The sequence below is a fragment of the Protopterus annectens genome, chromosome 12.part0, assembly GCF_019279795.1.
Source record: "Protopterus annectens isolate FY-2018-M chromosome 12.part0, PAN1.0, whole genome shotgun sequence".
Taxonomy (NCBI): domain Eukaryota; kingdom Metazoa; phylum Chordata; order Ceratodontiformes; family Protopteridae; genus Protopterus; species Protopterus annectens.
Genome location: NC_056746.1, coordinates 792,791,286 through 792,817,962, shown reverse-complemented (window position 1 = coordinate 792,817,962; position 26,677 = coordinate 792,791,286). Strand labels below are relative to the sequence as shown.

Sequence of the window (26,677 nt, the reverse complement as noted above, 5' to 3'; positions counted from 1 at the left end):
GAATTCCCTTTGTATAGATGGTGCCAGGATCCTATCTAGTCAGTTGGGTATTGGCTCTACAGAACCTGGTTCCTTCCATGCCCACTGAGAGATCAAATCAATAAGCTCATCAGAGGGCAGAGCTACCCAAGAGGTAGAAGGGCCAGCACCAAAAGCCTCCAGAAATACCAATCCTCTTGAGAAGGGTTGTGGGAGGACTCCTTTGTTTCAGGATTTCTAAAATGTCTCCAAAGGAGACGTCATCAGGTGGTGATCTTGGGGACCCTTCTCCTTCATCAAAATTTGTATATTCTGTGATTGACTCCTAGGGGAGTCCAGGTGCCTCCTCTTGCACCTTCTCTTCCTACGGACCTCTTCGGTGGTATGCTCCAGAGATATATTGGAAGAGATAACTATGCCCTGTGGGGTCATCTGGAGACTTTGGACTGGCTGCCCCCATGGAGTAGAATACTGAGGCTCACGACACAAAGACATCTGAGAAACAGAAGGGAGATCCAAGGGGGGAGAAGCCATCTGATCTCTAGATGAGAAGACTCTCCCTACCACATCAAAGGCAGAATGCTCTGGGAAGAAAGAAACCTCTGGAGCCAAGAAGACAAGCAATAACACCGCACCAAAGGAAAAATGTTTTTTTTTTTAACAATAGCAAGATAGAAAAAGGTAGAAAGACTACCAGCAAAAGAAATAACAGACAAACGGTAAGATTAAAGGGTAAAGGGAGGATAAACTTTAGAAAGAAGATAAATAACAAAGAAAAAACACATCAGTTTTGAAACAGAAATTATGCTCAAGAGCTGTAGTGACCATGTTTGTTCCCAAAGCTGGCAAAGGAGGGGAACTACAGCATTATGAGTAAGTGAGCAGCTCAAGAGTCTGTGGTTTCCATGAGCTGTAGAACAGCAGCTGAGTCAAATCCGAGGATCGGATCCGAATCCATATGTCTGGAATGAATGAAAATTGACAACATCAGATCTCCAGTTACTAGTAAGGAAAAAAAATACTCATATTCAGGCAGTACAGCTGTGTAAGCAAACTTATGTTCAAATATATCACTTCTGCAGTAGCCTAAGCTCTATAGGACATATCTTGCTATAGATCCGACATCTGGCCAGTATTCAAAAGCATTTTTGGGTGCCTTCCATGTCCATTGAACACCCAAGGAAGCATGAGGTTATGCTAGTTATAAAACAGATATATGTCTGTCAAAATTTAGATCTTTCTTGTCTTACAGAAAGGGACATTTTGAGTCCAGTTATAGATACTTATACGCCAGGAGAAAAAAAAACACTCCCTGACCCAAATGACTTTAAAACTTTATAGATTGCTGATGACACCACAGTCATGGGGCTCATCACAAAGGAGGTTGAAAGGGTGTACAGAGAGGCAGTGGCATCTCTGATCAGTTGGTGCAAGGGGAACAACCTTGACCTGAATTTAAGCAAGACCAAAGAGATTATCATTGACTTCAGGAAAAGGAGAACAAACCTCCCAGTGTTCAGGATCAATGGTGAGAATGTGGAAAATGTTAAGAGTATGAAATTCCTGGGTGTACACATATCAGAGGACCTCTGTGGGTCTGGAAACACCAGACAACTGGTCAAGAAAGTGCACCAATGCCTCCACTTTTTAAGAAGGCTGAAAAAAGCTAAGCTTCCTCCTCATATTCTCTTCACCTTCTATAGAGGTGCAATAGAGAGCATCCTCACCTGCAACTTCACAGTGTGGTTTGGAAGCTGCACAGTTACAGAAAGGAAGGAGCTACAAAGAGTGGTGAGGGTTGCAGACAAGGTAACAGGTTCTAGTCTTCCATCGATACAGCATTTTTATTCTGCAAGAAGCATCCAAAAGACCACCAAAATAATACAGGACAACACACATCCTGTGCATGGACTGTTTAAGCATCTGGCGCTGGGCAGGAAATATCGCATCATCCACTGCAGGACTACAAGATTCAATAACAGTTTCTACCCTACAGTGATTAAACCTCTGAACTCGGGCACCAGTCCCAGGGGTCTGGACACACAATAAGTCAATTTTTATTTATTTGTGTAATATATACTTACATATATTATAAGTAAGTGCAATATTTATTTATTATATCCATAGTCAGTATTATTTAACCCACTCAAGTGCAATATTAGACAAATAACTTAGGCATTGTTCAATCTGTAGCATGTTTCATATTACTTTAAATAGGGTAGTTAATTTAACTCAGGGGAGGGGGTATTCTTTTCGTATATGAGTGTTGATAGATGTCTCTGCTCTTTCTTGCATGTATTGGGAGTAGTACTTTATTTGTTAGTTATGTTTATTCCTCTACTTGTATGTGTTATTTCACCTTCCTTTGTAATCTCAAGAATTGAGCTGATGCACAAAATTTTGTTTAGGCTTCATATGTGTAGCTCTAAATAACAATAACGTTTACTTAGACTCTGACTTTGAAAATTCTACACTTTCACTATCCCCCACACAGAACAAACAAACCATTATATCTATCATCAAAATGTACTTAAAAAATTATACTACACAACTCTAAAATCCATACATTTGGGGACATTCACCTCAACTCTGGCCCTACAAGCCAGAATGCAAACCTAAAAATGACCAAAATAACTAAGCAACATAACAACGCAGACAACTCTGCTCCCTTGTCAAAATGCACCCCATCTTTCCCTGAATCCTATAATACAAACATGAAAAAATGTCTTGCCTGCCAAACACCCACACCTTGACATACCCTACTGACACACAGTCATCCCTCATACCCCATCAAACAACTACATCTATTAATATTAAATCTCCATAACATTTGCAATAAAATCTCAGACCTGCATGCCTGGCTATAGCACAGCTGTGTAAGTTAAACTTACCATAACAGTAGGTGTTTGAATGATCACTGCTGCAATAGCCTTACTTATATGGGTTATATCCTGCTAAAAATTATAACTCCCTGGCAGCTTCCAAAGCTTCAAGGAATCTTCCACAAACACAAACTGTCAGAAAGCTCGAGCTGAGCTGACTAAAATACAAGTCTGAGTGTGAAGCCCTTCAGAGCTTTACTGCTGCAGAAGAGTGCAGTCCTCTTGGGCTTTCAAGGATTGACTGCCTGCTTGTGCTTTCCTTTGCTTGGCAGACATGTTCCCTTTGGGGAAAAAAATTCATTTTCTTAAATTTACTGATGTGTTATTACTTTCCTTTTCATGTAAGTTATTTTAAGGCTAGGACTGTTATGGACTGTTTCAAGACTGTAAAGCACTTTTGAACAGAGCGCTTGTTTTTTCTGTCAGTTTGAAAGTGGTATAAAGCAATTCAAAACATTTTATCTGTGGAGAAATTGTATTTATTTTACTTTTTCAGGTCTGGCATAGTGTTTTAAAGTGCCTTTGCTGTGTTTTTCTGTCAAAGTAACTTTTGTGGACTGGTAGTTTTTACTGGCAATTGTAGCTCGACAACCTTGGAAGAGTCACCATTTTCGGCTTCACTATGGAACAGACTACAACTTCTTTGCTTTGGTCTCTACTTCATTCCTTGATGGACAGTTCCATTGTGGCTGCAATGGAATCCTCGGACCATCCATCCCTGTCTTATGACCCCTTTGTTGCTGCTCCACAGGAAATCACTAAGGTCAGGAGTTTAGCACATCCTCCAGGCTGGAAGTATGCCAACTACGAAGAAGGGAATGCTTTGTTTGATCTCAGAAGGATTAGACAGTGCCCCTCAAGTGCTAATCAGGGAAGAGGTACTGGCCAGAGTCTACTTGAAATTTCTCTTAAATAACTCGTAAAAAGAAGCATCTGAAAACTAAAGTTGTCTATTTTCCTCCAGCTGCTCCTTCAAAAAAGTCTAGAGAGGAATGAATTTAATTTGCTAAAGGTCTTTTTAAGGCCTTCATTCACGTCACTCTGCTTCAGAAGATGCTTCCCTTTCAAAAAAGAAGAGACTGTCATCTCCTTCAGATAGAGAATCTCACTCTGATATAGAGGAGATCGGGCTGGGATTATTCTTCTTGGGTGTCCTCCCCTGACACTGTTCCCAAATATAACAGAATTTACCTTCCAGCCATGGGCCTTTTTATAGAAAAACATTTAAGCATCCCAGCAATTTAATAAAATATGGCAGGGCAACTCCAAGAAAAAAGGAGGAGCAGCTTGGACTCAATCGCAATCTAAGAAAAATAAGTAACCAGAAAAAAAGAAGTGTGTGACTGTGCAGCAAAACACATTAATAACCAAAGTAGGCCCACATTGTGTTTTAGACGATCCAGCAATGATCAGAAAACACTGGTATAATCCCAAAGGATACTTTATTAATATAACATAAAATCAAAAGACTACGACTTAGCAAGATTTGTCCTTTTCAAAACTGGGAATTCTTCAGAACCATAGGAAGTGAAGAAACACCATCATTTAAATAATCCATTTAAATTAACATGTGATCAATATCAATTACGCAATAAAAACCCTAGCTGTACAACCAGGGGAAAATCCAAAGGTTGAAAAACCTGCATTGCTAGCTAGCTGCAATAAAATTACATCTAAAGACATATGTAAAAATTGGAAATACCTTTAACCCACTCTTGAATCCATTAGTGAGAACATTTGAAAGGTGTTGCAAAAGAGATTTACAGAATTTGTAAAACTTCTTACAACTCGTTGTTTTACTTTACCAAAGAAAGAAGCAGAATTATTGCACACCTTATGTAAGAATACCACTATTTGGATTATGAAACTGGATAAGGGTGGGGGTATAGTTATTGTTGACAAACTAGATTACATTAGTCAGATTTTTAACATATTACAAGATAACAATACGTATGAGACCACTTCCAGGAATGAAAGTTTTACAACATATAAGAAAATACAGTAGATATTTTCATAGAGGATGCTTTATTACAAAACATTACTCCTATTTATGTATACATCTTTTTAAGTGACAATACTCCACTTATACCTGCATTATTTGGCATACCTTAGGTACACAAAGATGCCCTTTGTCCCCCATATTGTCTCAGTGTGGCAGGACAAGGTTCTAAGACATACTCTTTAGCAGTATTTGTGGACCTTATACTTAAGGATGCTTTAAAGTTAGAACACTGCATCTTAAAAGATTCCTGGGATTTTCTCACAAAAATTAAGCAAGAATATTATAGTGAGACTACTAGTTTTCTTACTATTGATGTTATGGATTTGTTCACAAGTATACCACACCAGATAGGCCTTGATTATTCTTATTTTCCAATTGTTGGGCTTACTTCTTTGTCCAATGATTTGATCAATTTTATCATGGTTTTAATGAAATGTATTCATGTTTATAATTTCCTACACTTTGAAGGGGAATGTTTTAAACAGTTAAGAGGAATTGCCATGGGTGCCAGTTGCACACCACTTTATGTTAATTTTGTTATGTATACCTGGGAGAAGAAATATGTACTGAGTTCATATTATTCACAATTCTGGTATACACACTTGTGATACCTGGATGGCATCTGAATTATATGGAAGGGCTCACCCCAAGAAATGGCTAACTTTATTCAATATATTAACCAAACTACCCCTTTTGTAAGATTTACACACCAACACTCAATGGATAGTGTAAATTATCTGGACGTAACTATTTCTAAGGACGTGGTTAACAATTGTTTTACCTAGACCTTATTTAGGAAAGAAACTTTTTCAAATAGTTACTTACATTTTAACAGCTATCACCCTAGCCACTGCAAAAACAATATTTTCAAGGGATAATTGGTGAGGGTAGCTTGGATGTGTTAAGCCTTTGAAAGATTTTCTGCCAAAGCTGAGAAAATATTTAAAATGTTCTTGGAGAAGGGATACCCTGAAAATTTATTAGTCAGAATATGTAACAAAGTTAGCCAAGGATGGGGCCAAAAATTTACCCCTTTGTTAGGAACAGAACCATTTTTAGTTACAACAAACAAAACCCCCAATATAAATTTTACCAGTTCATGTATCATTGCAACAATTGCTATGCTAGAGCACTTAAAGACATCTTGGTTAAGAACTGGGATATTTTTAGGGTGGATAATGACATTTTTAAATTAGTTGGCAAGTTCCCTAATTTTGTTTATAAAATGGGCAGGAACTTCAAAGCTTTGCTTGAAAAACAGATTCCAGAAAGAAGCACTATGGGTACAAGGAAATGCAATGCTTCTGGGCAATCTAGTTACATACTTGAACAGAGTTCTAAGTTGAAAAATATTATTGAATGTACCATACCCTTAGTTTCTGGCAATTGTGCCACAAAGAGGATGGTTTACATTACACTCTACTCTGGATGTGAAAGTTACTACATTGGGAAAACAGAAAGATGCCTCCGTAAAAGAATTTATGAGCTCTTATAGTCTATTTCAAAGTGTAACACTAATAATTCATTCTATAAACACACCCTTGTATGCCCTCAGTATAACAGATTTCTTTTTGGTATCCTGGATGTTATCCCTGTTTCTAATTGGGGGTGGGGCGTCTGGGAAATGAAAATCAAACTCAGAGAACTTATTTGGCAATTGAAGTTAAATGCCTCAGCCACCCCCTGGTCTGAATGAAAATATCTCCATTTTACCACTTTTAAAGCTAGTAGACGAGGGTAAGGTGGTTCACACAGCCTATCTTGACCTTGCCAAGGCTTTTGACACCATCCCCCATTCTGGAATTATAGCTAAACTAACTAAACTAGGTATAAATCCCTACATCACAAGATGGGTTGCAAACTGGCTCACTGACAGAACTGTAAAAGTTGAAGACTCCAAATCTGACTTCAAACCAGTGACAAGTGGAGTACCACAGGGTTCAGTCCTAGGACCTTTCCTGTTTGGTATCTACTTCTCTGAAGTACAGGCTAACACAGAAGGCCTCTGGCTAACGAAGTTCGCAGATGACTGCAAACTAGGAGCCATAGTCGAGTCCCCAAATGATGTGGACATCCTACAGAAGGGCCTCACTGAGACAGATGCCTGGTGTCAGAGGCATGGCTTCAAGCTCAATGCCAAAAAGTGCATTGTCATCCCTTTTGGTAAAAACTCTACCCATGAATTACCACATAAACGGCAGTCTACTTAACTCCGAATGTGTGATAAGATACCTTGGGACCCAGGTGGACAGTAGTCTCTCCTTTGATAATCACATCACCACAGTAGTCAGGAAATCCTTCTATGTGGCACACCTCATCACAAAAGGGTTCTCATCCAGGAAAAAAGAGGTCATTGTTCCCCTCTACTCGGCACTCATTAGACCCATTATAGAGTACAATGCCCCTTTTGGAATGTACCTCACAAGACATCTGCAGCAGCTGGAAAGGCTACAGAAGTACCTCACAAAGAGGATTACTGGCCTCAAACTGATACCCTATACTGACTGTCTCAAAAAACTCCAACTTTACTCTGTAGCATATTGCCTACTCCGAGGAAATCTCTGCCTAACATATAAAGCTATGTTAAATCCAGAGCTGTTGAACATGCTACACCTAAAGAAATCCCAGTCCCTCTGAGCTACACACTCTAGGGACCTAAACCTTGTCACCACAATAAACAGGACATGCTGGAGGGATAGATTCCTGTCCCAGAGACTTCCTATACTCTGGAACAAGCTACCCATCTATGTCAAGCAAAGTTCCTCATTAGCACTCTTCAAGAAAAATCTTGATGAGTGGATGGGAAATAGGAAATATACCCTGGGGATCACTTCTTTGGCTGTCCTCAACAGGGGCACAGGAAATTAACTTTCTTGGGTGGCGTAAACCAGGGAACCTTGGTGGCTAGGCTTACTTAGGCCCTTGGGCTAATAGCCTAGTACCTACCTATGAACCTAAGGACACACAAATTATAACTCGCAAGTTTATTTGTATTTATTTATTTTTTATTCTTATGTTGTTTCCAATTGCACTTCATCCCATGATATTTTCAGTCTGATTTATTACATCTTATTACTATGCTATTTTTGCACTTTTTATCAAATGTTTTTATGTATTTCCATTTTTTACGTAAAGTTTTTAGATGTAATTTTATTGCAACTAGCTAGCAATGCAGGTTTTTCAACCTTTGGATTTGCCTCTGATTGTGCAACTAGGGTCTTTATTGATTAATTGATAGTTGAGTATGCATTTCTTCCTGCATAGGACATAACAGCTAGCCAAACTGGTCATAACAGCACCCAAACTGTTAGCCAGATTGAGCTGAGCTGACTAAAAGTCAGGCATGGGCACCAAGCCCTTCAGAGGTTTACTACCACTTTGAAGAATGCTCCTCTGTGGGCTTTCATACATTGACAGTCAGCTAACGCTGAGCCATTGTTGGCCAGATAAATTCCTACCAGAGGAAAACCTTCCACTTTACTTTTTCTCACAGAGAAGTTACTTATTCTGTAAAATAATTACTTTTTAGCTAAAACAAAGTAGTTTTATTCACTGTCTGGTGACTTTTATGTACTTTTAAAATGGGAATACACTTTTTTACTTTCATAGTTTCATAGTATAGTACTAGGCTATCTGCCTTGGGGCATTTGTAAGCCTAGCCATAGTGATGTGGCTTTTGCCACCCCATGAGATGGTACAAAAATGTACAGAGTAAATCTAGAATACTGTGCCTCTGTCTAGTAGTGACACAATGAAGGTCCCCTTATATAATAGAATTAGTTTACTGTGCCTCTGTCTAGCAGTGACCCAGATGTGACCCCTGGGGTAAATTTTCGATCTCCCATCCACTCATCAAGATTTCTCTTGAAGAGAGTTAGTGAGGGGCTCTGCCTAATACGAACTGGGATCCTGTTCCAAAGCATGGGAAGCCTTTGGGTTATGAATCTATCCCTCCAGCATGTCCTATTCATACTTGTGCCGAGGTTTAAGTCTTTAGCTCTCGTGGTCCTGATGGATTTGGATTTTTTGAGGTGGACCATGTCCATCAAATCCTGATTGGACATGGCCTTGTACGTCAGGCAGAGATCACCCCTGAGCAGGCGGTATGCCACTGAATAGAGCTGAAGTTTCTTTAGTCTGGTGGAATAAGACATATGTTGGAGACCCTTGATCCTTTTGGTGAGGTACTTCTGTGGTCTCTCCAGCTGTTGCAAGTGCCGGGTGAGGTACATACCAAATGGGGCATTGTACTCAATCATGGGTCTGATGAGGGAGGAATATAAGGGTACAATTACATCCTTGGATCTGGATGTGAATCCCTTCATGATGAGGTGTGCAAGGTAGAATGTTTTTCTAACCACTTTGGCAACGTGGGTGTCAAATGAGAGGTCGCTGTCTACTTGGGTCCCTAGGTCTCTGATTACTTTTTCCGTACTCAGTGGGTTGCTGTCTATGTGATAATTTGTGGGTACTTTGTTTTTTCCAAAAGGGATGACTATACATTTTTGGCATTTAGTTTAAGGCCGTGACTACGGCACCAGTTGTCCGTTTCAGTGAGGCCTTTTTGTAGGATGTGTGTGTCAGCTGGTGTATCGACTATGGCGCCTAGTTTGCAGTCATCTGCAAACTTTGTCAGCCACAGCCCTCCCATGTTTTCTTTAACATCTGAGAAATAAATGCCGAACAAGAGGGGTCCCAGGACAGATCCCTGTGGGACACCACTTGTGACTGGCTTTGAGCCTGACATTGCTCCAGCAATTTTAACTTTATGGGTTCTGTCCTTTAGCCAGTTTGCAACCCATCTAGTGACATAGGGGTTTACTTTTAAGCTGTTTAGCTTATCTATGATGCCTGAGTGGGATATTGTGTCGAAGGCCTTAGCCAAGTCCAGGTATGCTGTATGGACTGCTTTGCCCTCATCAATGGCTCTAGTGACTATTTCGAAAAAGTCAACCAGGTTTAAAAGGCAGGATCTGCCCTTCACAAAGTCGAACTGGGTGGGGTCAAGTGTCCGTAGGTCCCCTATGTCTCTGTTTATGAGTTCCATAATGATTCTTTCCATAGCTTTGCAGACCAGGCTAGTTAAGCTTATGGGGTGGTAGTTTCCAGGGTCTGTAGAGGCAACCCCATTGTGGAGTGGGACCACTGTTGCTGTACGCCAGTGTACAGGTACATAACCCGAAGTAAGGCTAAGATTAAATAGCATTTTTATGTGTGGGTTTAGCTCCTCTTGGAGTTCTCGTAACACGCACCCCGGGATACCGTCAGGTCCCATTGATGCTGTGTTTTTTGCTTTGTTTAGGGCGGTTCTCACTTGGACATCTGAGATGACAGGGAGATTACATTCAGCTGGGATAAGTATTTCTTCTTTTGGGGGTGAAGGAGGCGAGAAGTTTGCACTGAACCTGTCAGCCAGAATGTTAGCAATATCTGTGGGTTCAGTGTATTTTTTGTTGTTGTGAACCAACTCAGAGCATATCTGAGGGTTTCCGCCCAGGTTTCTAACATAGCTGAAGAAGGCTTTGTGGTTATCTTTAGTGTCCTTAGCTATTTTTTTCTCAAAGTTTGCCTTGGATGTTTTTATGAGAGAACGTAGTTTTCTGCTAATGTTGATCAGAGACGTCTTCCCTTCATGGGATTTCGCTCTGACGTGCAGTAGCTTCCTTCTTTTGTTATACAATTTGTTTATGGCTGAGGTCCACCAGACAGGACGCTTACATTTGGTGGAGAGGGACTTGAATTTGTCTGGGATTGCATGATCCATGCATTCCTGGATATGTCCATAGAAAGCATTTGTGAAGGATTCAGCATTGCGGGATGTGGTATCCACTGGCACAGTGGGCTTAAAGGATACCATCTCCTTCTTAAGAAGAGTGAAGTCTGCTTTTGAGAAGTTTTTCACTGTGGTCTTTTGTGCTGGGGGTGGAGGTGGGATATGTATATCCAGGGTGATTAGTTTGTGGTCAGATCTCACTAGTGAGGGGTATACTTCCAGTGTGGAGCATTTTGTCCCCATGTTTGTGATGATCAGGTCTAGTATATTTTCTCCCCTAGTGGGAACTTTTGTGGTGAAAAGTTGTTTAAAAGCACTTTTCAATAGATATACTGTTATTTTACTTTTAGGGGGCTGTGAAATGTTTAAATTGCTTTTTACTGCAATTTTTGTTGGGAAAATTTACTTTTTAGCTACTATCCCATTTTACTGACTACTCCTACCAGGTTTCCCATGAGAATCAAACACCTTTTTTTGGCTTAACTATCAAACAATGTTTACTGGTTACTTAGTTTAACCTTCTTCCAGACACAAAAAATATATTTAAACAATCTTTGCCATGAAAACAGGCTGGTAATCTCACTTCAGCAGCAGGTGAGTGACTATGCTGTGGCCAGAGCTGATTCCTCAGGCTACTCATCTTTTTCTTCTGATCTCTCTGCTGAGGTCCCTACAGGCACCATGGACCAGGTGGGGTAGGCACATCTTTTGCAACTGTTGATGTCCCCTTAGGGAAAGCCACTGTTGTTAGTCAAAGGGGCAGAGAAAGTTTCCCTGCTTAGCCAGAATGTTGTGCCCATCCCTGGGGAAGTTATTGCTGGCAATACTGGGTCTGTTTCTTTATAAATTCCTGTCAGAAAGAGACAGAAACTAAACATTTGTGTTTTCTTGTATCAGTTACTCTGGACATTAGTAATTTATTAGCTTGGCTCAGGGTAATGTACAGGCTCTTGACCCATCTTATAAAGTTGTTTCTGGTAAGAGAAAAAGGGGTTCCTCTTTCCCTAAAGAGGATCAAGAGGTTGAATCTGTAGGGGAACATGAAGGGACAGATGCATTTTTTCTCTTCAGGTTTCTGATTCAAATTCTGAGGAAAGTGTGTTATCTAATTCTCTTTCTCTGAGACTATTTCCAAGATGAATCAATGTTTTCAGTGGGAAAATATTAAGGTTTCTCAGTCTCTCAGAAAATATTATGTTTGTTATAACTGGAATTTTCAGAACCTTTACCTTTTCATCAGTTTTGTCTTTTTGCATGGTATTGTTATCACAGCCTGCAATTTCCCTGACAGTCAGCCTGCTACCCCTAAAAACAGACTATTTAAAATTTCTCAGTCATTTAAGTTTTTATACACCAATCTCAGACTCGACTCAGCAGCTATTGCTTTAGTGAGTCCAACTGCTGAAAAACATTTTGTTAATTCTAATCCCTCTCTACTTCTGACAAGGATCGGTAGGCCTTTGTCAAGTATGGGGAAAATGTATGCTTCTGTATTTTGATAAATGGTCTTTTAGAAGGTATTTAAAGTAAGGATGATTGCTTATTAATCTAATAGCATGTGGAAGAGAATTCCATTTTGTTTGTGTATGAGTGAGATTAGAGGTTGTTTCCAACTGATTTTTGAGGTTAATAAATGTTGAAGAGGTGCTTGTTATGTGAATGAAGGGGCCTATTTAGATTATTGGTAAAATGGAGTTTAATGCTGGGCAGTCCAGGAGTTTATGTATGATATTGTGGGTCATAGCTAGTGGTACAAAATCAAGGTGCTGGGGTAGTTTAAGCCATTTCAAGATTATGGGGGCTTTTCAGTGATATGTGTAATGTTTACTGGCTGCAAATTTAGCTACTTTGTTATAGGAGAATCTGAGTCTGGCTTTAAAAGACGCTTGCATGTTGGTAAGGATAGGGTCACTATATAAAAAATAAAGAAGGAGGTAAGTTGCTGTTAGAGTGGTTTTTGTGGAGTTAGTAAGAGAATGTTTGTATCTGTATAATATGTTTAGTATTTTATGATTTATTTTTGCCCTTATTTTGCACGTGGAGCTCATATTTAAGTTAGTCAATTGTCACTCCAAGCAGCTTTGTTTGGGATACAAATATTTCTGTATTGTTTAGTGAGAAGATATTAAAGCTGGATTTATATTTTTGCTGTACTTTGGGAGGTATACAAGTAGATTTGTTTTTTTAGGCTTAAGCAATAGATGGGTATTGTGAAGCAGTTTTTGACAAAGGTGAAGACTTTTTGTATGTTTTGTAGATTGCCTGAATATACAAAGGTTGAATCATCAGAATATTCTATAAGCGATCTTTGCCTAGCAGAGTTGTGAAGGTCAATAACGGAAATATTAAATAGAAGGGCACCAAGAATTAAATCTTGTGGTACACCAGTGTTTACAAAGCGATAAGGGGTGATGGTATTTTGCCATTTGACTGTTGTCTGTCAGACAGGTGGTTTTTAAGGGTCTATGTTAAATATTTGAATATCCAAAATGTCGAACGTTATATGGTCGAGACCAAATGTTCGACATTTGGATGTTCGAATATAAAATAAAAAAAAATAAAATAAAATAATAAACAAAAAACACACCTTAACAGTATGAGCAGGGGGACAAGCCCCCGTGCAGCCCCACACCCCCCTATTTAAATATACCAACTCCGAGACCGCACTTCAATGCAGAAAAGGGAAATTCTCCCGTTCTGCATTGTACGGCGCTGTTAAAAGTCAATCTTCGAACACCTGAAATTTCAAACATTTGGTCTCGACCATGTAACGTTCGTCATTTTAAGCATTTGAAGAATTGACATAGATCCGTTTTTAAACCAATGTATTAAGGTGAGGGGATAAGCCAAGATGGATAATTTGTTGTAGGAGTTTACCTTGTGAGATGGTACTGAAGGCTTTGTTAAGATCTAGAAATAGGAAAGAGATAAGTTTGCCAGATTCCCTGTTTTTGTTTATATTATCCATGAAGGATAACAGTGCAGTATTTATACTATGAATTGGGTAGAATCCATGTTGAGTACTGGTTAGGAGCTGCTCTGTGAGGAGGTGGTAAAGAAGTTGCTTATGGACAGATTTTCCAAAAATTTTTGAGACGGGAGACAGGATAGCAATAGCTCAGAAATTAGAGACTTCTGTTGAGTTTCCCTAATTATGGAGTGGAATGATATAGAATTTTTTCCAGTTGGATGATACATAAGATTTCTGCATGGATATGTTGATTAAGATATTTACTGAGTAATATATGGCAAGTGCAGAAGACTGTTTGCAGCTCTGAGGCATAGTTTAAGTTTGAGTAGAAGTATTTTTTATAGAGAATATTGGTACAGGTTTTAGGCTAAACGTGTTAGTGTATATGACCAAAGACTGACTGGACCCCTGCTTTACATTGGTTTGGAGGGTGTTGGAGAGGAAAATATGTTGATGGAGTGAGTACAAGACGGTGGTGTGCTATTGGTGAGAGCAGCTTAGGTATTAAATATCATAGCTATTTCAAGGAGAAAACAGTTTTGTAAAGGGCATGGGTCTTTTTTGAGCCAGGATTAAGTAGAAACTATATTAAGGACCAGAATTTTTGTGATTAAGCTGTAGATAACTATATATATATATATATATATATATATATATATATATATATATATATATATATATATAATTAACTGCATTCAAAAAAAATTGAATGAAGAGAAGAAATTTTAACTAAGAAATTAACTTTGTGACAATAACAGCATTCAAAAAATAGTAAATCACACCAACAACTCTTGTAGTACTTTAGCGCTTTCGTCTTATTTATTATCAAGACTTCTTCAGAAAGACATGTTTCATAACTATGAGCAACCATTTTCACTTCCTTTAAATACATTAGTTCTAGCAGGCCATTTAAATTAACAACAGTTCCTTTCCAATAGTAAAGTGTGAACAGGCAGGGTGCTGTGTTCATTTTCATTAACATTACAATCGCAGTTACATAAGATAAATTGGTCAGACAGTAATAGCCTTGTGGTGCCATGTTCATACTAATAGTTATCGTGTGCAAAAAGGGATTGTGTGCAAAAAAGGGATTGTGTGCAAAAGCAAGGAAAAAAAAATATTTAAAATAAAACAACTGAACAACAACAGAAAGGGGTAGCCATGGGTAGCCTGGGAAATGGATAAGGTTGAATCACTGCCTGGGTTCAACAACACCATAATGTACAGGCGTTATACTGATGACGTCTTTTTTGTTTGGAAGGGGGACAGACTTTCTCTGAGCAATTTTCTGGAAACCCTTTTCCAGAGTCTGGACTTCCTGACCCTCACGGTAGGACATATCGGAACCATCACTCAATTCCTGGATATCCACCTCACTATAGACCCGGAAAGTGGACAGTTTGACTCCAACATCTACCGCAAGCCCACTTTCTGGAATAACTATCTAGAGTTCAGCAGCCAGCATCCCCATTTCATGAAAAAGAATATTGTAAAAGGACAATTCATCCGGTTATCCAGACTCATTTTTAGGGACGAGGTTTTCATCAAGGAAGGTTTTTACCTCAGAAACTTGTTCTTAGAAAGAAAATACCCAGAGTATTTAGTGGACAACCTGTTCCAAGAGATCATACAGCACAGACACTCCAGGTACCCACCAATCCTGGAAAAGGGATTCACAGCAAGGGCACAGAACGGACCAAACAAAAAGGACTGGGTGTGAAGTTTCCCCCTTCCAATTTCCACAGATATGTTTGGAATCAGAGGGGTCCTCACCAACAATTGGGACATATTGGAAGGAGAAAAAGGTCTGACAATGTTACTTGGGACATCCCTGAACTTCTGTTTCAAACGAACCTCTTATTTTGGTGGTGTGTTCGAGAGGAATAAAAGCCCATCCCCACAGAGCAAAGTATCGACAGAACCTGGAATGTCTGACTGCGGCAAGTGTGTCGCCTGTGTACACATACGAAAAGACAACAACGTCACCTTCCCGCACTGCAACAGAACTGTCAGTCTACATGACCACTATGACAGCAATGCAAAAAATGTAGTCTACTGTACTTTCTGTGAACACTGCGGGAATTTCTATATCGGCAAAACAAACAGAAAGCTGAGTAGCCGTATTAAAGAACACACTGCAGCAATACACAAACAGGACAGTTTGAATGCCTTGGCTAAACACAGTGCTATTTGCCCAAACTTCACAGGATTCAAATTCATAGCACTGGAAAAAAATAACAGAATTTGTAGGGGACATGGACAAATTCCTGCAAGTCTGAGAATTAAAATGGCAGATAGAACTGAGAGCTGATGTCTGTCCAGGTCTCAACGAGACACTGAACATTAAATGTGCACTTAAATGGTATAGAGATTGAAATGTGATAGGGTTTGAAGAACTGTGCAAGAGTGTTTGAAGAATTGTGCAAGTGGATTTAATGTATTTATGGATTTACAACTGTGCAAGTGAATATAATGTTTCCTCTCTCTCTCTGACTTTTGCCTCCCCCTCAACCCCCTACACACAAGCTCCCAGTCACCAGGCTAGCCTCCGCTGACCCCAGCAACAACCCCCCCTGGTCTCACTTTTCATGCAGCCATTCAAGGGGTGATACCATCCGAACCAGCACACGGGCGGTACCATCCGCACTGACAGTCTTCTGGGACACTCTATTATTCATGTGCTCCACACTCCTTGTCATGGGCGGCCCCCTAACAGCCCCCCCTCAAGTCCACACAGCATTCCTCCCACTCCCCCATCAGATGGCATACCCACACATTTATCTACACACACACTGATACCCAAGCATAGTAGGACTCTCTACCTGACTCCTCCACCTTTCTCTGTGCCCTTCTTTACTTACCTTTGGAGGCAGGGACTCATAAGTTAAGTGTTTGTATTAGAATTATCACAGCATGACTCTCATCCTTCACGTTCCCCCATATTTTTAATTTTTTTTCCCTTGCTTTTGCACACAACCCCTTTTTTGCACATAATCCCTTTTTGCACACGATAACTATTAGTATGCACACGGCACCACAAGGCTATTACTGTCTGACCAATTTATCTTATGTAACTGCGATTGTAATGTTAATGAAAATGCACAAAGCACCCTGCCTGTTCACACTTTACTATTGAAAAGGAACTGTTGTTAATTTAAATGGCCTGCTAGAACTAATGTATTTAAAGGAAGTGAAAATGGTTGCTCATAGTTATGAAACATGTCTTTCCGAAGAAGTCTTGATAATAAATAAGACGAAAGCGCTAAAGTACTACAAGAGTTGTTGGTGTGATTTACTATTTTTTGAATGCTGTTATTGTCACAAAGTTAATTTCATATATATATATATATATATATATATACACATATATATATATATATATATATATATATATATATATATATATATATATATATATTTTTTTTGCCTTGCGTATTTGTTTTTGTAGCTTGGCTACGAAATTCGCTATAGCACTGAAAATTTTGATGGGTTTAGTTTAAGCCAGTCTTCAATGTCTTCCATGTATTTAAGTTATCTAGGTAACAATGCAAGTTTTTACAATATTTTAGTGAAGTGGTAATTTTCCAAGTTTTCAGATCATCTGCTTATAAGCAATAAAAGCTATTTCGAGCACTTGCAAGGTATATCATATGTAAATGAGTTATACAGGAGCCAAGAACTGATCCTGGAAGATACTTTGACCACTGTCCATGAGGTCAACCATATGGTTATCAAGTTCAACCTGCCAAGTCCTGATTGTTAACCGCTTGATAAATCCATTTTACCTACTAGTAAGATGGACCTAACTTGATTGTCTTCTCTAGTAACCTTTGATGAAGTACATGGTCCAAGGCTCTATGGAAATCTATGTAAATCACATTGATATGTGAAGTACTCTCCATTTCCTCTTACTATATCATAAAACATGAACTATACATATAACTAGTCTATTTTCATGATAATATTCATTATCTAATAGTCATAATTTCTATTAGAGACACTGTATGTATCTGACACATTGCTTCTTTGAGACAATCATTTAGAATGGTATATATAAAATCTTTAACCTCACCGTTATATTTATTGCAGGTGCTTTCAAATGTTTCCCTCACCCTGGATTTTTGAGCATCTCATATTGTAAACAAACATCTACACAAGACACTTATAAAAGAGATGCTTAGTTAATGGTCAAAAATATTTTAGTGCAGTATAGCAAATCTTTAAGGTTACAAACATTATGAAAAGTATATTTTTGCTTGTTATCAAGAGCACACTTAACCTCAAGCCTCAGTTCAGCATTAAGTAAATATATTACAATAATATGACATCCAACATTGAAATCCTAGCAGCATATAATGCAAAGCATTCCTTATTTTCAGAGTAAAATTTGCATTCTTACTTTGTTTCTGAATTTGGAATGACCAATTCTAGGTATAGTCCCAGAAATAGTAATTTGATCCACATTATTTATATGTATATTTATATATGTGTGTGTATATAACATTGTTGGCTCCACTGTCTGAACTATGTTAAGCAGACAACAAATACTGTTCTTCATTCAACAGCTTGTTGTATTATGCACTCTGCATAACTCTTTTCAGACCTCCATGATATACAAATCTTATCATCTGTAAAACTTATTTTCAAATTGTTTCCTTCACATTACAGCTACTTGAACAACATAAAAAATACAGGATGTTGAGCTTAATTATCTACAGGATGACAATTAGAATATTCAAAATCACTTTTTGGTTTCTTTGATTCCAGAAAAGAAGATTTCTCAGATTTCTTTTCTTTTCTATTTTCCTCCACAACATCCAGGAAAAGTATCTTCACTTAGAACCAGATTACAGTTGGCTAACAATTCCTGTAGTCCCTTGAGCTACATCTAGTACAACGTCCAGTTACTCAAAGCTTAAAATGCAGTCAAACTTATGTAAACATTCTGATATCATCCAGTGTAGTACAATATGGGAATGTTTGTCATATTTGCAAAAAATTTATTAGATTTGTTCATGTCATACTAGCATATTTTTAAATAATCAGGAAATATCTTGCATGCAGAACAGTTAAAAAAAGCTTGCATGCAACCATACTAGTGGCACATTTGTAAGTGCTATGATACTATAAGCTACAATGTATACCATCAGCACTTTTGTATTCTTCTCCACAAGCAACATGTGGCTCCCAACCACAACACTTAAAACTACAATGAATGATTTTACAAATGGCTTACTTTCAGGAAGTTTGCTCTCTTTTGAATGTTTAAGCAAATATCCATCAGGGGATAGAACATCCGTTTTAGCAGGTCCCATAGTTTTATGGTCAGCTATTTTTTGTTGTGCTTCTTTTTTAATAGTTTCTTTAAACACTGACGTATACCTAAAAAAATGAAGATGAACTGCTATTAGCAAAAATCATAATAGAATTTTCAGGTATAATGTAAAAAACAGCAGTGATTCTTTTCAAAACATTTGTATTACAAAAAGATGCATTTGATCATACCAGTTACAAAGAAACATGACATTATACAACAGATGAAATGGCACTACACAACAACAACTTTATACCTAACTAGGAAAGAATTAGAGTTGCACATCACCAGTCTTTATGAAGTATGCCTTATGTGAGGTATCCATCCCAACAGAAGATCCTCAGATCATCTAGATACATACATGTCAATCAAGATTTCCGCTCCAGAATTCTAATGAAGTCAGTACTTCCACACTGGGCTATGGAACACCCTCACTCACATTGTTCTGTATAGAATGTTTGCATTCAAAGTCCTTTTCCAAATCAGTCATGTTAACTGCACAGAGCAAAATAATATCTCTACTAACCCCAGTAAATGCGATAATAAACATTATAAGATGTACATTCTGACAAGGAAAATTGTAAATGAATGAATAAATAACTAATACAGCAGTTTATAAAACATATAAACTTGCTAGAAGACTAAGAATGTTGGCATGGCACTAAGGAAGAAGACAATGCACATTCAGAAGAGGACATGTAAACCCATAAAAAGTGCTTGTGTGTGTGTGTGTGTGTGTGTGTGTGTGTGTGTGTGTGTGTGTGTGTGTGTGTGTGTGTGTGTGTGTGTGTGTGTGTGCGTGTGTGCGTGTGCGTGTGTGCATGTGTGTGTGTGTGTGTGTGTGTGTGTGTGTGTGTGTGTGTGTGTGTGCATGTGTGCGTGTGTGTGTGTGTGTGTGCGTGTGTGCGTGTGTGTGTGTGCTCGTAGCTTCCCTCCCGGCAAAAATGTAAAAAAAATAGTTTTTACTTTTTTTTATTTAGTTTTTGAAGTTTCAAAACTTTGATCTTCTGGTCTCAGCCTTTTGAAGTTTTGAAACTTTGAGCTTTAGAAGTAGATCCATATATATATGTGCTTGTGTGTGTGTATTCCTTAAAGAACACTGACCAATCAGATTGTAACTCACCTGTGCATCAAATGTGTTTTATGGATAGGAGGAAATTTGTGCAGGCCACATAGACCTCACTTTCAACCACAGATTGCATCCTCCTTACAGCTTTTAAAATCTAAATAGTAGCAATTTTTCCCACAGTATTAACTTCTACAAGCAATGGAAGAAATATTGAAGGTAAATGCAGATTTATCTTTAACAAAGAAAAAAAAATCAAAAAAGAAAAAAAAATAAGAAAGTCAACAGATAAAGACTTTCACCACTACAACTGTAACAAAGCTGGTAAAAAACAGAAAAATAAAAAATGTATTTTTTAATGCTACTGTCACAAACTACCATAGGTGGTCTACCAGTTTAACATGTTGATCTCATATTTTCAAAACACCATCTATGGACTACCACCTGTACTATTACACTGTATTTGTGTAACTTGGATCCAAAATATGATTTGGAAAAATAATTATTAAATGAAATATACAAATAGAACTGTGCAAGGGAACACTACAATTTGACAGGCATATCCCTAAAATGACTACCCTGAAAATTTCAAAGCAAAATTCCACAAAATGTTTCAACCATATAGAACATCCAATTAGTTAAAATGGGCAAAATAATTTTTAGACATTACTTACAGAATTGCCCATAGAATGCAGCCCATAGAATACAGTTCTATAAGTAAACTTACTATAATATTAGATGCTCACATAGATCACTGCTGCACTAGCCTAAGCTGTATAGGTTATAGCCTGACAAAGATATGACAGCCACCCAGCACCCAAAATTTTAGGACACCACCCACACTCTCTAACTGCTGATGGCTTGAACAGAGTTGGAGAGAAATCAGTGGATTGGCTACCAAACCCTTCAGAGCTTTCTTGCCATAGGAAATGGTGGCTACAGCTCTGAAAATAGGTTTTATGCAAGTAACAAAAGGGTAAAAATTCTCACCCGGGAAAAAAAATTGTTATAAAACAGAGGGTGAATGAGGGGAAAGGCTACTGCAACAGTGATTTATTTGCACATCTACTTTTACAGTAAGTTTAATTACACAACTGTACTATGATCTTACTCTTGCAGTAGCCTAAGCTAAATGGCATTAGCAAAAATCTATTATTGACCTGGTAAAGGAGTTTAGTTTGCAATGCTTTCTGAAAGTATTTACAGAGGATCAAGTTGCTGCCTCTACAATACTTGGCTTCTTCCATGGCTTTTTGGAAATAGATGAATTCAAGGCCCTGGTGGAATAGGCCTTAACACTGCTTGGAAATGGCTTGTTATGGTGGGAATAACAAAACGTAATAGCATGATACAACCACTTGGAAGCAGTCTGTTGTAATACTAGTTGCCCTTTTCTTTTATCATCATTGGAAATGAACAATTGATCAGAATTCCTGAAGGTGTTAGTTCTATCAAGGTCATAACTGAATTGTCTGTGGATATCCACAGTATGTACAATGCTCCCTCTGTCATTTTAGGTTCTGGAAAGAAGATAGAGAGATAGAGAGTCTGACTCAAGGTAAACTCTTTGGCTACTTCTGGCATAAAAGGATCTGTTCTTAAGGATATCTTAGCTTTATGAAAGATGAGATAAGGATGACTCATCATAAGAGCTTGTAACTCAGATATTCATCTTACAGAGCTCAGAGCAATAAGCAACATTGTTTTCCATGTTAAGAACCTCAAATCAGCCTGATGAGCTGGTTCAAATGGAGAAAGTGTACATTTTTCCAAAAAAAAACCCCCAAATAAATAAATAAAGATCAAGGAGGAGCCATCTGCTTCCTAGATGCATATGAATAACAACTCCTTTCAAAATTTCTTAACTTGAAAGCAAAAAGAAAAGGGGGATCCATAGGTAGACATACAGATATGGTCACAGATGACCCTTGAAAGAGGAGTAAGAAATGTCAGAGGACAGTAACTCAAACAAATATTGTAGAACCAGTGGCAACCTGGCCTTAAAAATGGTCCTGGCTGTTACTAAGGCACCAACTAGAAAATCTTTTTCCAGTTATTAATATGTGATTTCCTAGTAGCAGGTTTCTTAGCCTCCTTTAACACCTGCTGTGTGTCCTCAGAAAAAAAAAGAAGTTATGTAATCACCATAACGTTTCATGTTTGTTGTCCAGTATCTCACCTTCATTCTGCTGGTTGGGTTCGGAACTGAGCATCAGTTCCGACTCGGCCTTATACTAAACAGTTCTTTACTGGCTTGAGGCTGCACTCTATCCCATGAAGCCTAGCAGCAGATACCCAGATCTCATTTGGTCAGCTAATAACACTAGACTGCCATGAGATTTGTGTAATTTAGAAAAAAATTACACACATAAATATACAGAACTATATACACATATGTACAACAAAAGGTACAAATCTTAAAGGGCCCCAGAACAAGAGAGGGGAACAAGATATTGGGCCAAAAGACTCCTCCAAATCATCCAGGAAGGGGGAAGGAGGGAGGGACGCAAGAACAAAGGTGAGATACTGGACAACAAACATAGAACATTATGATGAGTACATAACTTCTTTATGTTATGTTGTCCCATCTCACCTTCATTTTGCTGGTTGGGACAGTGTCCTCAGCACCTGCTTTCTTGGGTGGCTCAAGGGAATAAACTCTTCAGAACAGTGGAACCAAAGGAAGCCCTGCTCTGGGATGTCACATCTACCTGGTAATGAATAATAAAGGTATGAGGATTAATCCATGTGGCTGCAGCACAAATTAAATCCAAAGGTGGTCTGGCTTGAAAAGCAATGGAGGTAGACACAGCTCTAGTAGAGTGTGCTCGAATTTTACTTGGAAGGTGTTTATGTTGAGAGCTATAAGCATAAGTGATTGCATTTGTAAGCCATTTGGACAATGTAATTTTAGAAACTGGGACTCCTTTTCTTTTTTCCGCAAAGGATACAAATAGTTGGTCAGATTTCCTGAAATCCTTTGTTCTATGCAAATAAAAATGTAACTGTCTATGTACGTCCAGCTGATGGAGTTTATATTCTGCCTTGTTGCCATAATTTGGGAAAAATACTGGTACCTCAATGGATTGATTTAAATTGGCTTCAGAACACACCTTAGGTAAAAAGGAGGGATTTGTTCCGAGGGTGACTCTGTCTTTGTGGAAGACTAAGTAAGGAGGACGAATAGACAGAGCTTGTAATTCAGAAACTCTTCTAGCTGAAGTGATGGATACTAGAAAAATAGTCTTCCAAGATAAGAACTTTAAGGGACAAGAAGAAGCTGGCTCAAAGGGAGGCAATATCAAGGATGCTAATACCAAATTTAGATCCCATGGTGATGGAGGTTCTTTTATAGGAGGCCTTAGGATGAATGTGCCCCTCAAAAAAGTTGTACACAATTTGTGAGACATAATATTTGAACCCTTGATACCTACGTGAAAATTAGAAATAGCAGCCAGCTGAACTCAAACAGTAGCAGCTGCCACCCCTTGATTAAAAATTTCCATCAGGAGTTCCAGGATGGATGAAATGGGAGCTGTGAGAGGGTCCAGTTGGTTCACCCAAAAAGAAAATCTCTTCCACTTACTTGCATAAACTTTTCTTGTAGAGCTTTTTTGCGCAGACACTAAAATATGTCTCACTGCTGGGGATAATTCTGGAGGACTGGCTATGACTGGAAGTGGAGTAACCAAGCTGTGAGATGGAGAGTTTGGATGGAGGGATGGAGAGACCTGGAATGATGAGTCAAGAGAACCGGCACTAGGTCCTGGATCCAAGGATCCTCCTGTAGATAAGGCCATAGGAAGGGGAACTATATCTGACAAGGTCAGTAAGGAGCAATCAGAATTATCTTATGACTCAACAATTTTGCTTTCTGGATTACCTTCAGTATAAGGGGAAAAGGTGGAAAAGCATAGAGAAGTCCCGGGGGCCAATTGTGGACAAGTGCACCCCAGTGGGGGGATTGGGGTAAAAAAGCTGCTGCATTTGGCATTGATGGACATGGCAAAAAGGTCGCAGCAAGGCTGGCCCCATTTGCGAAAAATTTTGTTTGCAATTTCCTTTTTCAGGGACCACTCGAGTGGTATTAAGATTGCCCTGATTAGCTTGTCCGCTATCACGTTGGATTTCCCCGGAATATGCATCACAGTGAGAAAGCGTTGAGAAGAGACTGCCCATTGCCAAACTCTATGGTCCTCTTGACATAAGGGGTAGGATCTGGTTCCACCTTGTTTGTTGATGTACCATACCACAGACATGTTGTCTGACTGAACTGCAATTGTACCTGAAGGAAGAGAGTTTTGGAATGCCTGCAACGCCATGAGCACCACTCTCATCTCCAGGACATTGATGTGCAGATGGTATTCATGATCCTGCCAAGTCCCTTGGACAGTCTGTCCCAGATAATGCCCCCCCCCCCCACCCTATCTGGGAAGCATCCGTGGTCACAGTCGCTATTGGTTGGGGGAGAAAAAATAGTCTGCCTAATGTCACCTGTGTAGACTGAATCCACCAATGAAGATCCTTTTTGCATGTGTTGGTTATCAAAATTTTGTGTGATATGGGCAACTCCTGCATGGACCATTGAGTGAAGAGAAGCCACTGTAGTATTCTCATGTGTAAATGGGCCAAGGGAACCAAGGTTATTGCTGCTGCCATTAAACCAAGAACCTTGAGCACAGGTTTGAGGAGAGTTCTGATTGAAAAAGGATAAATTCCTCAACCTGAGAAATGCCTCTAACTTAAACGATGCTCTGAAACAAACAACAACAAAAACGGGGAGAAGCCCTCTAACTAAGCGGGCTATAGGGAATGAAACAAGGCAAACAGCTCCCCAATCCTCTAACTTAAAATGAAAGGGGAAGCACTAGAAAAGAACACAGGCCTAGTAGCAGAGAAAACAAATGATGGTCACAAAGAACAAAACCACAATACAATAAACATAGTAGATAGGTATAGCAAACAACACTAAAAAGGACTTTAAGCAACTTTCAATAGGTTTAAATAACTTTTGGAAGAAAACATTTTTGAAAAAACAGTCTAAGTAATAAGCTGCGGTGGTACAGCGGTAGCGTTGTTGCCTCACAGCAAGAGGTTCTCCTGTTCGATTCTCAGCTGGAGTGCCTTCTGTGTGGAGTCTGCATGTCCTCTCCGCGGTCGTGTGGCCTCCGAAAGACATGCGTGAATGGGTGTGCCTTCACTGAAGGTTGGGCGTCAGGCTGGCAACTCAGCACTATAAAAATCTACTGCCAATCATTAGCGATCCAGAGTTCCGCTGTGGTGACCCCTAACCAAGAAAAGCCGAAAAGACAAACAAACAAGTCTAACTAAGTAATAACAAGTTTTACTCAGCCTGAGCCAGCAGAGAGGGATCCCGAAGCTTCAAGCAGGAAACTAGATCTGGGTATCTGCCATTAGGCTTCATGGGATAGAGTGCACCTTGAGCCAGTAAAGAAATGTTGAGCTTTAGTATAAGGCTGAGTCGGAACCGATGCTTGGTTCCGAACCTAACCAGCAAAATGAAGGCGAGATGGGACAACATAACAAAGTATTGAAAAGGTATTCGCATTCCGTCATCCAGGCAGTCAAATAAAACTGTTCAAGCTGGGGTATTTCAAACAACCCCTGTCTTGTGTGAGAAGGTCCAATCTTTGAGGAAGCCATTGGTAACTGGTCTACTGGTAGAGGTGTAATCCCCAACTTTGACAGTATGAATCCTGTCAGTAAGCCAGTTGGCTACCCATCTAGTGAGGTATGGGTTAATCCCCAGATGGGAGAGTTTCTCAATGATACTTGAGTAGGGGATTGAATCAAAAGCCTTGGCTAAGTCAGTATAGGCAGTATGCACTATTTTGCCTTCATCCAGAGCTTTTGTGACATTCTCAAAGAAATCCACCAGGTTCAATAAGCATGATCTACTCTTAACAAAACCAAACTGGATCAGGTTAAGAGTCTGAAGGTTGCCTATGTCCTTGTTGATAAGATCCATGATGATTATTTCCTTGGTCTTGCAGATAAGGGTGGTTAGGCTTATGGGTCTATAGTTCCCAGAGTCAGATGATGGACCCCACTTTGTGCAAGGAGATTACTGTTGCTGTTCTCCACTCTGCTGGAACAAAGCCAGTGCTCACTCTGAGGTTAAAAAGAGTGCCAAGTGGTTCCACTATGTCTTGCTTTAGATAGTTTAGTAAGTAGCTTGGGATGTTATCAGGTCCCACAGAGGTCATGTTTTTGGCCTTGGAGAGTGTGGATATGGCCTGCTCTTTGGAGATACTAGGTAGAGGACTGGTGTCGGGTATGCTTTGGAGTATGGCTGGTGGGGTCAGGGGGTGAAGTTTGCACCAAATCTGTCAGCTAGCAGGTTGGTAATTTCCTCAGGTTCAGCATGAGATGTACCATCCTCTATAAGTTCGCACATAGCTGGGCATTCCCTTTTAGATTTTGGACATAGTTAAATAATGCCTTATGATTATCATTAGCTAAGGATGCTAATTTAGCTTTGCAACTAGCTTTAGAGGATTTTCCAAGATATCTGATTTGCTTGTTCAAGCTGTGGAGGGTATTCTTCTATGGAGTAAGTTCCCTCTTGTTTTTAGACATTAGTTTCTTCCTTTTGTTATATAACCTATTAATACTTGAGGTTCACCAGGGTGGTCTGTTTTTTCGGGAGGACCTGGTTTTGATCTTGTC

At 39.1% G+C, this 26,677-nt stretch overlaps 1 protein-coding gene across 1 annotated transcript in view; it reads right to left on the bottom strand.

The window, feature by feature from the left end:
• ENKUR (enkurin, TRPC channel interacting protein) overlaps window positions 1–26,677 on the bottom strand; it is a 137,374-nt gene that overhangs the window by 91,601 nt on the left and 19,096 nt on the right. Inside the window, exon 2 of the mRNA XM_044089835.1 lies at window positions 18,844–18,989. Within this exon, the coding sequence (XP_043945770.1) occupies window positions 18,844–18,989 (146 nt within the window). The remainder of the gene's footprint in view (window positions 1–18,843; window positions 18,990–26,677) is intronic.